Here is a 15992-nt window from a genome sequence, read left to right as displayed (position 1 = left end):
ATCAGTGAGTGACGGTGATTTCAGATAAAAAGTGGGGGGACAAAAAGTGTAAATTGCCCCACCCCTAATCTGGGGGTGGTAGATTCTCTGTCTGCCCTATGGCTCAGGTGTACACACATACACACACACACACACACACACACACTAACAAATGGCCACTCAGCTTAGAGAAGTTATCTCAGACAGATCCAGCTCAGAGAGGCCCAGCTCCTGAGCTCCCGTCAGCAGCAGATATTAATTTAAAATGGAAAATGTTAGTGCATCGAACCGAATCGCATTCATTTGTGCCCCTAATCAAACCGAATCGCACTGAATCGTTTCAAACTAAAACTTATCGTTCCTGTATCATATCGGAGCCCATGTTTCTAAATGCGCATCGAATCGTTCATGAAAGGAGAGATGCACATCCCTGGAATTATTTTAATTAGCTGCTAGTCCACCTATTCTTAGATGTGCATCTCTAGAAGAGGAGAAGCCATATAATTAGTTTTCACCTGACCAGATTGCTATGGTCTGAGGGGATTTTTCACATTCTGTTAATTCTATGGGAGCAGCAATGCAAGCTCATGGGTGTCTGTCTGTTGGGTGTCAATTTTTACTGCAAAGCCTGGGGGTGGTGTTCTGTTGCTTGGATATTGTTGTTGCCATGACGTTTGCAGGTGCCGTCTCCAACCAGGTGCATTGTTTTTCCAAAAGGGTGCCATCACTATTGTATTAGTCACTGGGGGCTCACATTCTGTAAAAATGGAAAGTTGTTGACGAAAGTTAATTATTATTGATGGCAAAGCTCTTGCGATGTTGATTTATTAATTTGCATGCGCATCAAATGGAAATCAATGAACGCAAACATTTATTATTATGTGAACAATTCTAAACGCTTAAAGAAGTTGACTCTATCAACACTCTCTAAGCAATCCAAACTGCATAAGAAATGTGTCAAGGCAACACAAAAATTCAACTACCGTACATAGATTGCCTATCTTCTGATAGTCAAGGCTGTCTGCCAAGCTGTGACTGGGTGTGTCTGTTCATTTATTTAGTCTATACTTGCTATCATTCACTCTCTTTCTCTTTTCTTGTTGTTTACAGCCGTTTGAAGGGAGGCGGACAGAAATCAAAGGTGTCGTCACCTAGAGGGTCACAGTCAAGCCACCTTTCAATTGGAGAGAGAACGACAGGAGAGAAGGAGGGAGAGTCGCATCTGCTCCTGGCAGCTGTTCCAGCAGCCTGTTCTGTTTTCCCCTGCGTTTGGATTTAAATTGAGAATAATCTTTATTTTTTAATGTCAAATGTGATATTACTGCTGTTGTCGTAATCATTATTGTTACTATCGAGTATTTTATTTTTGTTTTTCGTCAACTCGTTTTCGGATTATTGCAGTTTCTTTGTTCTTGTTTTTATTTTTAAGACTTTTTTTTTCCCAGCTGTGAGCCGAGGCTTCTTCCAAACTGTCCTCATATCCATACCAGTACTCTACCCCCCCATACACACCTGAAACAGGCAGCTATTCTCTATCTCTGTGTGTGTTGGGGAGCTCTGTTACCACAGCTGTGTAAGCACCACTCAGCCTTCTCACCTAAGCCTAACTAAGCCAGTCCTAGCCTGATCCAGCCAAGTCCAGCCTGGTCCACTCTTCTGGACAGGGTAAGAGCAATGTGTGTGTGTGTGCGCCCAGTTTGTGTGTGTATATACTGTCTGTGTTTGTGGGTGCGAGCAAGCATGCATGGCGTTTGTAAGTTCGTGTGTGTGTGTCAGGGTTTCCGTTAGGAAAATGTGGCGCTGGACAGCACTTTAATTTGAGAACCTAATCAGGTGCATAACCTGATTAGGGCGTCAACCCACGGTGCACAGAATGACAATCACATTTAGATTACGGTAATTCAACAGAACATGCAAGTCGAGGATGCAATGATGTAGGGCTGTCCCCAACAAAAAATAAAATCTTGGTCGACCAAAAGTCGTCTGTTCTTTCGACCAATCGATTGGTCAAAAATTTAAAACGTGTATTTTTCCATATACCCTATGTGTGTTTTTAATAAAATCAGCTATATATGCATTGAGCTTGTCTGATGCTTGAAGCTCACTGTTTGATGATATAACACACAAATTACTTAAGAGGGAGCCAGAGATCAAGATAACCGGGAAAAAAAAAATACTTAACCTGTCCCGACCATCCTCCTCCCGCTCCTACTAGCTTTTCGCAGATTCTGCCGTACTCTGTTGTGTGTCCGTGTAAATAGCCTGTTTTTTTTTTTTTTTTTGTCTTTTGTTGTATATATTCCCCTATCACACTTTTCATCCTTCTACTAAATATACTTTCCTGCAACCCGCCTCACTCAATGTGGAACGGATTCTATTATTTACTTACCTTTTATCTAGAATCTCCAGTTGAAACTAGCTAGCCAGCTAACCAGCTACTTGCTATTAGCCACCGTTAGCGGTTTTCACCCAGATCATTGGATTTTCTGCTGGAATAACTGAATCACTGGACCTTAACACCGGATCGCAACCAGCTAGCCGCAACCGAATGGATGTTGCTGTTGGCTAATCACCACTGCCCCCGAAGCAAGCACCAGTTAGCCTTGAGCTATCCTCGAGCCAGGCCCATATCCCGTCTATCTACCTCTCTGTCTACCAGACGGGAGTAGCCAGCTAACTAGCTACTTGCTATTAGCCACCGTTAGCGGGATTTTTCACCATTGTCCGTGGCTGACTAAATACTTTTTTTCCCCACTGTAAGTATTTGACCCCCTCTCAATCAGAAAGATTTCTGGCTCCCAGGTGTCTTTTTATACAGGTAACGAGCTGAGATTAGGAGCACACTCTTAAAGGTAGTGCTCCTAATCTCAGCTTGTTACCTGTATAAAAGACACCTGTCCACAGAAGCAATCAATCAATCAGATTCCAAACTCTCCACCATGGCCAAGACCAAAGAGCTCTCCAAGGATGTCAGGGACAAGATTGTAGACCTACACAAGGCTGGAATGGGCTACAAGGCCATCACCAAGCAGCTTGGTGAGAAGGTGACAACAGTTGGTGCGATTATTCGCAAATGGAAGAAACACAAAATAACTGTCAATCTCCCTCGGCCTGGGACTCCATGCAAGATCTCACCTCGTGGAGTTGCAATGATCATGAGAACGGTGAGGAATCAGCCCAGAACTACACGGGAGGATCCTGTCAATGATCTCAAGGCAGCTGGGACCATAGTCACCAAGAAAACAATTGGTAACACACTACGCCGTGAAGGACTGAAACCCTGCAGCGCCCGCAAGGTCCCCCTGCTCAAGAAAGCACATATACAGGGCCATCTGAAGTTTGCCAATGAACATCTGAATGATTCAGAGGAGAACTGGGTGAAAGTGTTGTGGTCAGATGAGACAAATCGATCTCTTTGGCATCAACTCAACTTGCCGTGTTTGGAGGAGGAATGCTGCCTATGACCCCAAGAACACCATCCCCACCGTCAAACATGGAGGTGAAAACATTATGCTTTGGGGGTGTTTTTCTGCTAAGGGGACAGGACAACTTCACCGCATCAAAGGGACGATGGACGGGGCCATGTACCGTCAAATCTTAGGTTAGAACCTCCTTCCCTCAGCCAGGGCATTGAAAATGGGTCGTGGATGGGTATTCCAGCATGACAATGACCCAAAACACACGGCCAAGGCAACAAAGGAGTGGCTCAAGAAGAAGCACATTAAGGTCCTGGAGTGGCCTAGCCAATTTCCAGACCTTAATCCCATAGAAAATCTGTGGAGGGAGCTGAAGGTTCGAGTTGCCAAACGTCAGCCTCAACCTTAATGACTTGGATAAGATCTGCAAAGAGGAGTGCAACATAATCCCTCCTGAGATGTGTGCAAACCTGGTGGCCAACTACAAGAAACGTCTGACCTCTGTGATTGCCAACAAGGGTTTTGCCACCAAGTACTAAGTCATGTTTTGCAGAGGGGTCAAATACTTATTTCCCTCATTAAAATGCAAATCAATTTATAACATTTTTGACATGCGTTTTTCTGGATTTTTTTGATGTTATTCTGTCTCTCACTGTTCAAATAAACCTACCATTAAAATTATAGACTGATCATCTCTTTGTCATTGGGCAAACGTACAAAATCAGCAGGGGATCAAATACGTTTTTTCCCTCACTGTAGGTTGTGCGCTCTGCAAATAACGTGTCCACTCCGACAATGAGAACGGTAAACGACTGGAATAGTTATATATTTAATGCATTACCAGACATTACCGTGACCAAATAAACATTGTAGATTCGAAATTATAGGAATTAACGGTAACTGGTGATATATGTAATGGGTAAAACATTCAGTTTTCAAACAATTAAGTATACGTTTTCAAAATACATACTACCTTCAGCTCATTGCAAAGTGGTGTGTGACGTGCTGATGAAGCCTGCCTTCCGATGCATTTGGTGTTTGAGATGCTGTAGCAGCAACTCTCACGCTGTCTGACAGATTTCACGCTCAAACGCTCTGTATCTGTACTCGTGTGATAAATAAAATGCGTAACGAATATACTGTACATTCGTCAATTTAATTCCACATAATTATGCAAATTAACTTATCGATTGATAAGCATGACCAGTAAAATGTATTTCAATCAACGAATAGGCTAAAAAGCTTTATTTCGCAATGTGATTTTTGAAATTGTTTTTCTTCTTCTGGACAATTGGCCAACTGCAATTTTATTTATTGGCTTTTCGCATGTTTTATGGGCCAAAAGCTGGCTTTTACCGGCTAACGGAAACCCTGGTGTGTGTGTGTGTATCACTCACAGATGAATCCTTTTCTTGCTCCTGTTTCCAGATACTCAGCTCTGTGAAGACGTGAGGAATATGACTGCTGAGACACTTAACTTCGGCCCAGAATGGTAACTCATCTTTTCTTCTTCAACTCTTCTGTCCATCTACCTCTCTTCCTCTCTTGCTACTCTGTCCTTACCACTTTATATTCCGTACTGGACAGGCTTCAAAAATGCTTTCTTTCCCTTAACTTCCCCTTCTTCTCCTTGTATTCTATCAATTTCCTCCTCCTCTCCTGGGTGCTGAGTCCTCAGTACCGTATTTTCCGCACTATAAGGCGCACCGGAGTATAAGCCGCAGCAGCTAAATTGAATGATATTGAATGATGTGTACATATATAAGCCGCACTGGACTATAAGCCACAGGTGTTTTAATGTTTAATTACCATATGTAAGGGTTCGTGCACAGAGGGGATTGTCGGGAAAGAGACAAACTGTCTCGCTCTCGTAATGTCTGTCTGTCTTGCTCTCGTTCTGTCTCTCGTACCACTCTCGGTTCCACTTTTACTTTTGCGCGCTACCTGTCTCACTCTTTTCCGGCCTCCAGCTTTTCCTGCTGGAGCCCGCCGCTTAAAGGTGGGGGGCGCGGACCGGTCATAGAGCCCATAGAGTTAAAGTTGGTGGACTGTAACCTGTAAAATCCATCGATTTAGGAGGTCTTCTAGTGGCCGTTAGCTGTAAAAATCCATAGATTCGCCGCACCGTTATATAAGCCGCAGGGTCGAAAAAAGGATGGCTTATAGTCCGAAAATTACGGTAAATGTTTGTGTGGAGATTAATTTGAGGAAGGAGGGAGGCGTAGGCCCTGGTTTGGTAGCTGGACACCTCTAATAGACTGTGACTACTGGCTGGCTGCTGTGCCGTGTGCGTTTTGGTGCTCCACCAACCACCAGGGACCGTATCCACAAAGCGTCTCAAAGTAGAAGTGCTGATCTAAGGATCAGTTTAGCCTTTTAGATCATAATGAATAAGATTGGACTATATGGACAGATCCTAGATCAGTATTCCTACTGTGAGACACTGCGGATACGGGCCCAGATCACTCCTCAGACTTCTGTTTACGTGTGGCAACTTCTAAAGTACCGGCTGTCGTAGTGGCTTTAGCACTATTCGCACTGGACTGCTATTACTATAGAGCATTGGTTATGTAATTATTACCCCATCATGTCCGTTTTTCCAGTGGACGATTCGGAATGGATTAGTTTGACCAAACTGCCCCGTAATAATTTTTTTCCCGTCATTCAAAATGGACCGTTATGAAGGAAGCCTGGAGACTCTTCTAGGCATGAAAATATTTCACATGTCTAGGGATAGCCTAATCTTGGCCTAATGGCCCTCAGTTCAGAGATAAGAACCATGAACTGTAACCTATGCAGACATTTAATTACCTGACGTATTTGGCAATTTATCAATTCATTGGCACAATATCGTCCACTTCATCTTTTAAAAGAGAAGTATGGCACTAGCAAAGTTGATATGTGACAAAACAGATTATTTATCTGTAGTTACGTGCATAGCACTTTGTTTTAAGCATGAATTTGGTCCCATGTTCTTACCTAAACTGGGTGCAGCACCTGTTAAACTCTGTAATGTCCCTCAAAACACAGGGATGACGATTCGCACAGGATAAGTATTATCAGAGGACCTGGGAGTTTGCCAAAAAACACTAGGTTTTTAGGGCTGGGATAATAACCTTCCTGCCAAGTAAAAATTACTGCCAAGGCAGATTCAGACAGGAAAAAAATGATGGATGTGGTGATTTATGCTTGTGCACATAATTACATTACCTGAGCTCACCCACTAAAACTTATCCCGTCCGAATAGGGCTTTTGTCAAATGTCTGTAAAATAGAGCTATTGCTTGTGGCACGACATGTCTTGGTATCTAGCCCGTTTCATTAGACATTCTTCAATTAAATGCTCAGGTAAGATTATGGTAAGTTTGTGCTGTTTGCCAAGAAGTGAGGTGATATGATGAGTGTGTGTGTGTTGACTGTGTTCTCCTCTTCCTCCCCCAGGCTCCGTGCACTATCCAGTGGGGGGAGTGTGACGTCCCCCCCTCCTTCCCCCGCCATGCCAAAGTACAAGCTGGCCGAGTATCGCTACGGCCGGGAGGAGATGTTAGCACTTTATATCAAAGAGAACAAGGTGAGGAGGGGGAAGCCACACTGTGCTCAGTCTTATGAAAGACCAAGAAGTCTCATCTCTACTACTACTACTACACCACTACTACCACTACTACACCACTAATACACCACCACTACTACTACCACTACCACTAATACACCACCACTACTACTACCACTACTACACCACTACCACTACTACACCACGAACACTACTACTACCACTACCACTTATGCATTTTAGTCCAGGAGTAGGCTAAATCTGGGTCTGTGCAACCTGCCCTAATTTTGTAAGCTGGCCTGTTGTGACTTGCCAATGTGAGAGGCTATGCTATAATTGTGTAGTTGAGTATTGGATCATTCCAATCCTATAGGAAGTAGTGTTTGTTTACATTGTGTTGTTGTGTCCAGGCCCCAGAGGACATGCAGGATAAGGAGTTTGCTGCTATTCTGCAAGATGAGCCCATGCAGCCGCTGGCACTGGAGCCTCTCACTGAGGAGGAGCAGGTCGGTCACACACACACACACACACACACACACACATACACTTGTTCCCACCCAACTGACATTCTGTACATTCCTCCATTCTCTTCTACCAGAGAAACTTCTCCATGTCTGTGAACAGCGTGGCTGTGATGAGGCTCATGGGTAAAGGAGGTGGAGTCGCCCCAGCGGGCGTGGCCCGAGGCAGAGGCGCCACACGAGGAGGAGGCCGAGGTGAGAAACACAAGTGTTGTTGCCCTCTAGACACTAATCTATGATCAGATTTGTTTTTCCCCACAAATGGTTAACTTTAGGATTTAGGCAGGGTAAGTTGATCCCAGATCTGTGCCTATGGGTACATTCTAACCAAATGAAAGGAGCACTGAGCTCAAGCCAGAACAACTCCACGAAAGGAAAACAGTTTATTTAAGCCAGGCTTGCTTTTATGTGTTTTGCTTTTGCGATCACATCTGACGTCTGTGATTCCTCTTGGCCCTGTCTAAATAGTCCCTGTCTTACTGCCTTACTTATGTGCTCACCTTGTTAAACTCACAGTACTGATGTACTCCCCTTGCTTACACAGCGGTGTGTGCATATGAATCTCAAGTGTGTCCGGTCTGGTACAGTGAAGGAAATGGCAGTTGGAGTGTTTGAGTGTGATTTTGATCGTGTCTCTGTGTGTTCTTGTTCCAGGGCGAGGCCGAGGAGAGAGTGGAGGATTCTACCAAAGAAGTATTGAGGAGGGAGAGGTGGGCTTCGGCCGCGGAAACAGAGAAATCTATCGCAGCCAGAGCTGGGATGACAGGTAAACACTCACTGCCTCTGTTACTACCCTGTCTCTCTCTACTGTTTCACTCATTCCCCATTTGCCTTAAAATCTGAAATGATGAGTCATTTTAGGATGTGAATGAGAAGCTTATTGGTTACTAAGTAACTGGAGGAGCAATTAGATGAGATGTAATTGAAATTGTTGAAGGTGCCCTTCATCCAACTGACTCATCTTTCAGAAATGATCCTCCCCACTCAGAGAAAGGTAAGGCTTGAAATGTAAGAGGAACTTCTGAGTATTTTCCAAGTTTCCCCCTCTCTCTCCTCCCCCAGGGGCGAGAGGCGTTTTGAGAAGCCTGCGCGTGCCAGGGAGGGTGTACGTGTTGGATTAGAGGAGGTGACGGGTGTCCCTGTGCCGGGGGTGCCGAGGAAGGACTACACACGGTCCGACAGTGAGAACTGGCGTACCCTCCGAGAGGAGCAGGAGGAAGAGGAGGGGGCCGACCCAGGAGGCAGCTGGAGACTGGCCGGAGCACGTAGATTAGATGGTAGCACACACAAACACACACACTCACACATACACTATTCTGGAGACATACATGCACAGAGTGATGTCAGCTTATTTGTCATGTCACTTTAGCTGTAGGAGAAACTGTACATGTTGTATGTATAGCTCATGGAATTCTCTCTTTCCCTCCCATTTCTCTCTCTTTCAGACGGAGGTCCAAGGTCAGCAGGCTGGCGGGAGCATGACGGTCCGGTTGAGGGGCGTCGCAGGAAGTTTGAGTTTGACTTCGGCGGAGGTCGCAAGCGGGCTGGGAGCGAGGGGTTAGAGGACGACAGAGACGGACTGCCTGAGTGGTGCACTGATGAAGAGGAAGGAGAGATGGGCACCTTTGACGCATCCGGAGCCTTCCTCCCCCTATCCAAGGTAGGGTGTTGGTGTGTGTTAGTGTGCACGCGTGGAGGTTGTCTACAAATGTGCACGTCTTTCTGTGTCTAGTTATTCTGTGAATTCAGTTGGTGGGTGACAGTAATACATATTCAGCTAATCATAACACTCTCTCCTCTCTCTCTCTCTCTCTGTCAAAGGATGGGAAGGATGAGGAGTTTGACTTCCAGGGGATTGAGGAGGAGGAGGAAGAGGGGGAGAGCCTGTCTGACATGGAGAGGATCATGAATGGAGGACAGAGAGGTGAGGGAGCTGAACTCTTTCTTATCTTTATTTACCTTTAGTTACTTTACAGTTGAGATACCATGAGTTGACTGAGACAAAGATATCAAGGTTGAAGTGTTTTCAATCTCTATTCTTATTCAAAAGAATACAAAACAAACATGTTCTATTTACTGGCCTTTTCTTTCCTCATCTCCTCATCCTCTTTCCTCATCTCCTCATCCTCTTTCCTCATCTCCTCATCCTCTTTCCTCTCTAGTTGACATAAAGGAATCAGCCAGTGATGGGGAGGTGAAGAACAGAACCAGTCCCCCCTCCTCCTCTCCCCCTGCCCCTCCAGCCCTGGGCCTCAATCCCCCCATGCCCCAGCTCTCCCTCACCGTGGCCGAGCTGGAGGCCTCTCAGATGGCCAACAGCCACCCTCTTCCTGTTCCTCTCCCTCTTCCTGTTCCTCTCCCTCTTCCTGCTCCTCTCCCTGTTCCTGTCCCTGCCAAGGCCAGCAAGATGCCAAGTGAAGGTACTAGTGTTCTGTGTGTACTCTTTCTTTCTCTCTTTAATGAACTTAAATGATTGAATTTCACAGAGCATGTGAAAAAGAAACACCATATATAGATAGGAATTGTGTGAACACTAGCCCTATTCACCAACGTCCTCAAATGTAAAGGACAATTCTCTGTGTGTTTTAACTGTACACCAGTCCTCCCCCACTGACTTATTGCTCTGTTGTTGTAGTAGTTCCTGAAGGATCACCAGCAGGGGGCTCCAACACCCAGCAGAGTCACAGCACCACCTCCAGTCTGCCTCCACCCCCTCACTCCTCCTCCTCTGCTGCTACCCACCTCCCCCCGCCACCGGGGGGCGACACCGAGGACGACGAGGGCATGAAGCACCTGCAACAGGTATGAACACTACTAGTCTGGGGGCTGGTTTCCCGGACACATATGAAGCCCTCGACCAAAAAGCACCTTCAATTGAGAATCTCCTTTTTGGTTTGGTGTATGACAACGGATCGTCTGAAACACTCCGGTCTCAGTATGTAGTAATATTAGAGGAAACATTGGTAAGAGTTCAGCCCAGATAAGTATTGTACATGTAGTGTCTTCCTCTGTATGCAGGAGGCAGAGAAGATGGTGGCGTCCCTGCAGGACACGTCTCTAGAGGAGGAGGAGTGTTTTACCCAGACTCTGCAGGAGAGAAGAAACACAGCCTCCGCCCTGCCCCTCTCCCACGACGCAGCCATGAAGTGGTTCTACAAGGACCCACAGGCAGAGATCCAGGGTACACACACACACACAGTCGCAACATATATACACACTTGCACGTAGGCCAAATGTGGGGAGACACACACAATCACATGTACACATACAAACCCATACATACCAGTGGAGGCTGCTGAGGGGAGGACGGCTCACAATAATGGCTGGAACGGAGCCATTGTAATGGCATCAAACACGTTTTTTTATATTTGATACCATTCCGCTCTAGCCATTACCACGAGCCCATCCTCCCCAATTAAGGTGTCACCAACCTCTTGTGATACACACACACAGGACGTTTCAGATACCCTAGGCAACAACTTGTACCTCTCAACTGTCTACCATCTCATAACATCCTCCCTCTCTGCCTCTTTTCTCCTATACCTTATTTTTGTGTCACTACTCTCCCTCTCCCTTCTCTCCCCTGTAGGTCCGTTCACCACCCTGGAGATGTGTGAGTGGTTCCAGGCGGGCTACTTCTCCATGTCTCTGCTGGTAAAGAGGGGCTGCGACGAGGGCTTCCAGCCGCTGGGCGACGTCATCAAGATGTGGGGGCGCGTGCCTTTCGCCCCCGGGCCCTCCCCGCCGCCCCTGCTGGTGAGACCTCCACCACCGCGCCCTCAGCCGCTGCCACCCCGGGGTCCTGCTGTGAGTGAGGTAGCTGGGGATAGGGTGGGGGGATGGGAGGATGGTATGTGGAGTTTGCTGGAGGGGTAACAAAAGTAGTAGTGTTATTCTGTCTTGCTGATGTTTATGGCGTGGGTGTGTGTGGAATGTAGAGTATTCCAGATGTATTATCTTATATGCCACATGTTTGTTTTTTTGTTCTACGACTACTGTCTAGAGTAGTGCTCAATGCTCTAGTGTCTACTTATTTATAGTGTAGTAATCTATTGTTGTATTTGTACAATAGAAGTTGATGTAATCAGATCAAATTTATTTATAAAGCCCTTTTTACATCAGCAGATGTCACAAAGTGCTTATACAGAAACCCAGCCTAAAACCCCAAACAGCAAGCAATGCAGCAGGTCCGGGACAAGGTAGAACGTCCGGTAAACAGGTCAGGGTTCCAAAGCCGCAGGCAGAGCAGTTCAAACTGGAGCAGCAGCACGACCAGGTGGACTATGGGCAGCCAGGAGCCATCAGGCCAGGTAGTCCTGAGGCATGGTCGTAGGGCACAGATCCTCTGGGAGGGAGAGAGAATTAGAGGGAGCATACTTAAATTCACACAGGACACCAGATAAGACAGGAGAATTACACCAGATATAACAGACTGACCCTAGCCCCCCCGGCACATAGACTACTGCAGCATAGATACTGGAGGCTAAAAATGGTAGGGTTTGCTCTTGCTGTGTTTTATGAGATTTGTGTGTGTGTGTGTGTGTGTGTGTGTGTGTGTGTGTGGACATTGAGCTGTTCATGTAGCCTGTATGTATCTCCTATGTGTGTGATTGTTCCTGTATTTGTCCTGTGTGTTCCTCTCAGGGTAACATGGATCAGGATCGTCTGAAGAAGCAGCAGCAACAGGACTTGGCAGCAGCAACCCTCTATCAACAGCTCCAACAGCAGCAGCAGCTATTCCAGCTCATCAACAGGTACCTAATAGGAAAAAATTACACATTAAGTTTTGTGGAAGATGGAATCGAAGTGGAGCCACTTATCAAATAAAGATGTAACAAAATGAAAAGACTATATCAAAAGAATAATCTTGCATCTGATATCAGGGGTTGGAACCACATTTATTTTCCAATCGTTTCATTCTGAATTAGGCCCACAGAATTATACCTACGGAGGAGCGGCTTCTATGAATTAACTTTGAATGTCTTTGAACTTCAGAGAGTTGGACCAGCTAGCTAGCTAGCTAGCTAACAAGCTTGTGTGTGCAGAGCGGAACCAGAATTTAAATAAAAACACGTCTTACCTTTTTGTAGTTAATAAATCCAATGTGAAACGTGATAACTATAGTATCCTTAGCTAGCATTGAAAAGGTTAATCCATTCTTCTCTGTAATAAAAAATGTATCTCCCTCATTTCTGAATCACGCTTGTTATGTCAGTAGGCTACTACAATCGTGGTCAAAAGTTTTGAGAATGACACAAGTATTGGTCTTCACAAAGTTCGCTGCTTCAGTGTTATGAGATATTTTTGTCAGATGTTACTATGGTATACTGAAGTATAATTACAAGCATTCCATAAGTGTCAAAGGCTTTTATTGACAATTACATAAAGTTTATGCAAAGAGTCAATATTTGCAGTGTTGACCCTTCTTTTTCAAGACCTCTGCAATCTGCCCTGGCATGCTGTCAATTAACTTCTGGGCCACATCCTGACTGATGACAGCCCATTCTTGCATAATCAATGCTTGGAGTTTGTCAGAATTTGTGGGGTTTTGTTTTTGAGGATCGTCCACAAATTCTCAATGGGATTAAGGTCTGGGGAGTTTCCTGGCCATGGACCCAAAATGTTGATGTATTGTTCCCCGAGCCACTTAGTTATCACTTTTGCCTTATGGCAAGGTGCTCCATCATGCTGGAAAAGGCATTGGTCGTCACCAAACTGTTCTTGGATGGTTGGGAGAAGTTGCTCTCCAAGGATGTGTTGGTACCATTCTTTATTCATGGCTGTGTTCTTAGGCAAAATTGTGAGTGAGCCCACTCCCTTGGCTGAGAAGCAACCCCACACATGAATGGTCTCAGGATGCTTTACTGTTGGCATGACACAGGACTGATGGTAGCGCTCACCTTGTCTTCTCCGGACAAGCTTTTTTTCCGGATGCCCCAAACAATCGGAAAGGGGATTCATCAGAGAAAATGACTTTAGCCCAGTCCTCAGCAGTCCAATCCCTGTACCTTTTGCAGAATATCAGTCTGTCCCTGATGTTTTTCCTGGAGAGAAGTGGCTTCCTCGCTGCCCTTCTTGACACCAGGCCATCCTCCAAGTCTTCGCCTCACTTTGCGTGCAGATGCACTCACACCTGTCTGCTGCCATTCCTGAGCAAGCTCTGCACTGGTGGTGCCCCGATCCCGCAGCTGAATCAACTTTAGGAGACGGACCTGGCACTTGCTGGACTTTCTTGGGCGCCCTGAAGCCTTCTTCACAACAATTGAACCTCTCTCCTTGAAGTTCTTGGATGATCCGATAAATGGTTGATTTAGGTGCAATCTTACTAGCAGCAATATCCTTGCCTGTGAAGCCCTTTTTGTGCAAAGCAATGATGATGGCACGTGTTTCCTTGCAGGTAACCATGGTTAACAGAGGAAGAACAATGATTTCAAGCACCACCCTCCTTTTTAAAGCTTCCAGTCTGTTATTCTAACTCAATCAGCATGACAGAGTGATCTCCAGCCTTGTCCTCATCAACACTCTCACCTGTGTTAACGAGAGAATCACTGACATTATGTCAGCTGGTCCTTTTGTGGCAGGGCTGAAATGCAGTGGAAATGTTTTTTGGGGATTAAGTTCATTTTCATGGCAAAGAGGGACTTTGCAATTCATCTGATCACTCTTCATGACATTCTGGAGTATATGCAAATTGCCATCATCAAAACTGAGGCAGCAGACTTTGTGAAAATTAGTATTTGTGTAATTCTCAACTTTTGACCATGACTGTAGACTATGCTTTGGAAGGGAAGGGACAAGTTGCCTACGCAAACACACTGGCAAAGATTTTCAGCAGTCAAGCAGACACTGGAATACGTTTCTGAGTGACAGAGTGAGGGCTTTGCATAGGCTATTTTTGTGGGACTGGAAAAAAAATGCCCAGAACGGAAAATATGTTATTAATCTGTTCCCATGCTTTTAAAATAACGGTTCTGTTCCGGAACAGTGTAGATAACTTTCGTTCCTGATTCTGATTCCTCAAATGTCAGTCTTTTCCAGTTTTCGGTTCTGTCCCCTTAACCGGTTCCAACCCCTGTCTGATAAGCATTTCCCTTGCAGTTTCCATGTTTTACAAGTCTCTTGCTTTTCTGTTCTAGGTGTGGAGAGCAGGGTATGATGCCTTCAGTGAACAGGTCGATGTCAGTGCCAGATACAGGGTCCATGTGGGACATGCATACCTCAGCTTCACAGCAATCAGGTACACACGCATACGTATACATTCATCAATCAATGTCAGTGCTTGTGAATTTTTTGCTCACTGCCACAGTATAGAGTGGGATGACTTTCCAACATTCTCTTATCCCCCCCTCTCTTCTGTCCATGCAGGCGGTGAAGCCAGTTTATGGGACTTAACAATGAATTCTTCAACTCAGGGTCCAACTCTCGAACAGCTTCAGAAGGTGAGTGCTGGCGCCCTCTGGTTGTGGGAACCTAGTAACACACTGTTGTAGATTTCCACATATGTGACTGACCGCCTCGATTCTGTCTTATGTAGAAACATTTGAAATGGTGTTTTTTACATTGGATAAAAGAGACAGCTAGAAAATGGTATATCATACACAGCAGTTGAGGAACAATGGGAAAGTAAAACTGCTTTGAAAGTTGATAAACTTGTAACCCCACTTTTGAGAAAATGCTTTTGAATGTTTTGGTACACCTACTGGATATTTCTTCTTTGTCTACAACCATTCAGTATCGTTCACACCGTCTTAAGCCTTAGCCACACCCATCTCTTTAAGGATCCACATGTGAGGCCATGTGCTAAACAGAGTGAGTAGTGTAGTTAACAACCAAAGATTTAAAGTAGCCTACAATAAGCGGAAAACTCCAGGTAAAAATACACTTTATCTAGTCCTTGGCCTATATCCTAATCTGACTTTGGTGCAGGTCATGTTGTTCACATTACAGTCTCTGGTAAACACACACTATATCAAATCAAATCAAAGTTTATTTGTCACATGTACGGGATACAGAAGGTGTAAATGGTACAGTGAAATGGTTACTTACATAGTAGCAATATCAAAAACAGAAAGTGTCCAGATAAAAATATTTTATATTTATTAGATGACGCTTACCTGACACACTTGTCTAAATTGATGGGTCATGTGAAGGAAATGCTATAACCACCCCCCAGGAACATCTAGCTAAGTGGATGGGTCACTATTGTCTAGACATGTACACATGTTCATGAAATACAATACATGGCCGTAATCACCCCCAGACACACCTGGCAAACTTGAGTGGAGTCTTTTGTTTAGACATGTAGCTAGCTAAACAATGAACCGGCAAAATCCCAACTCCTACTATCAATACAAACATTGTCAAAGCTGTAGTATGAATCTACAAGTAGCTAAAGCTAACCAACTAGGTTCAATATTAGCTAGCTAGCAATGCAAATGGTTTTCTGATTTGAATAATATTACTACACAGATCATACACGTAACGTTACCTAGTGAGCCAGCAAGCTAACGTTCACTAGCTAGCTAAC

General features: G+C 45.0%; 1 protein-coding gene across 1 annotated transcript in view; it reads left to right on the top strand.

The window, feature by feature from the left end:
• The window catches only part of LOC121572612 (GRB10-interacting GYF protein 1), a 33278-nt gene that overhangs the window by 6999 nt on the left and 10287 nt on the right, over positions 1 to 15992 (top strand). The window contains exons 2-17 of the mRNA XM_045225868.1: positions 1090 to 1644; positions 4824 to 4887; positions 6836 to 6965; positions 7355 to 7450; positions 7543 to 7660; positions 8120 to 8231; positions 8528 to 8742; positions 8911 to 9125; positions 9287 to 9389; positions 9628 to 9885; positions 10101 to 10267; positions 10484 to 10646; positions 11055 to 11281; positions 12110 to 12219; positions 14602 to 14702; positions 14831 to 14904. Of these exons, the coding sequence (XP_045081803.1) occupies positions 4853 to 4887; positions 6836 to 6965; positions 7355 to 7450; positions 7543 to 7660; positions 8120 to 8231; positions 8528 to 8742; positions 8911 to 9125; positions 9287 to 9389; positions 9628 to 9885; positions 10101 to 10267; positions 10484 to 10646; positions 11055 to 11281; positions 12110 to 12219; positions 14602 to 14702; positions 14831 to 14904 (2124 nt within the window). The 5' untranslated portion in view covers positions 1090 to 1644; positions 4824 to 4852. The remainder of the gene's footprint in view (positions 1 to 1089; positions 1645 to 4823; positions 4888 to 6835; positions 6966 to 7354; positions 7451 to 7542; positions 7661 to 8119; positions 8232 to 8527; positions 8743 to 8910; positions 9126 to 9286; positions 9390 to 9627; positions 9886 to 10100; positions 10268 to 10483; positions 10647 to 11054; positions 11282 to 12109; positions 12220 to 14601; positions 14703 to 14830; positions 14905 to 15992) is intronic.

This window comes from Coregonus clupeaformis, chromosome 16 (assembly GCF_020615455.1).
Source record: "Coregonus clupeaformis isolate EN_2021a chromosome 16, ASM2061545v1, whole genome shotgun sequence".
In the NCBI taxonomy this organism is placed as follows: Eukaryota; Metazoa; Chordata; class Actinopteri; order Salmoniformes; family Salmonidae; genus Coregonus; species Coregonus clupeaformis.
This window is presented reverse-complemented; position numbering and strand designations above follow the sequence as displayed.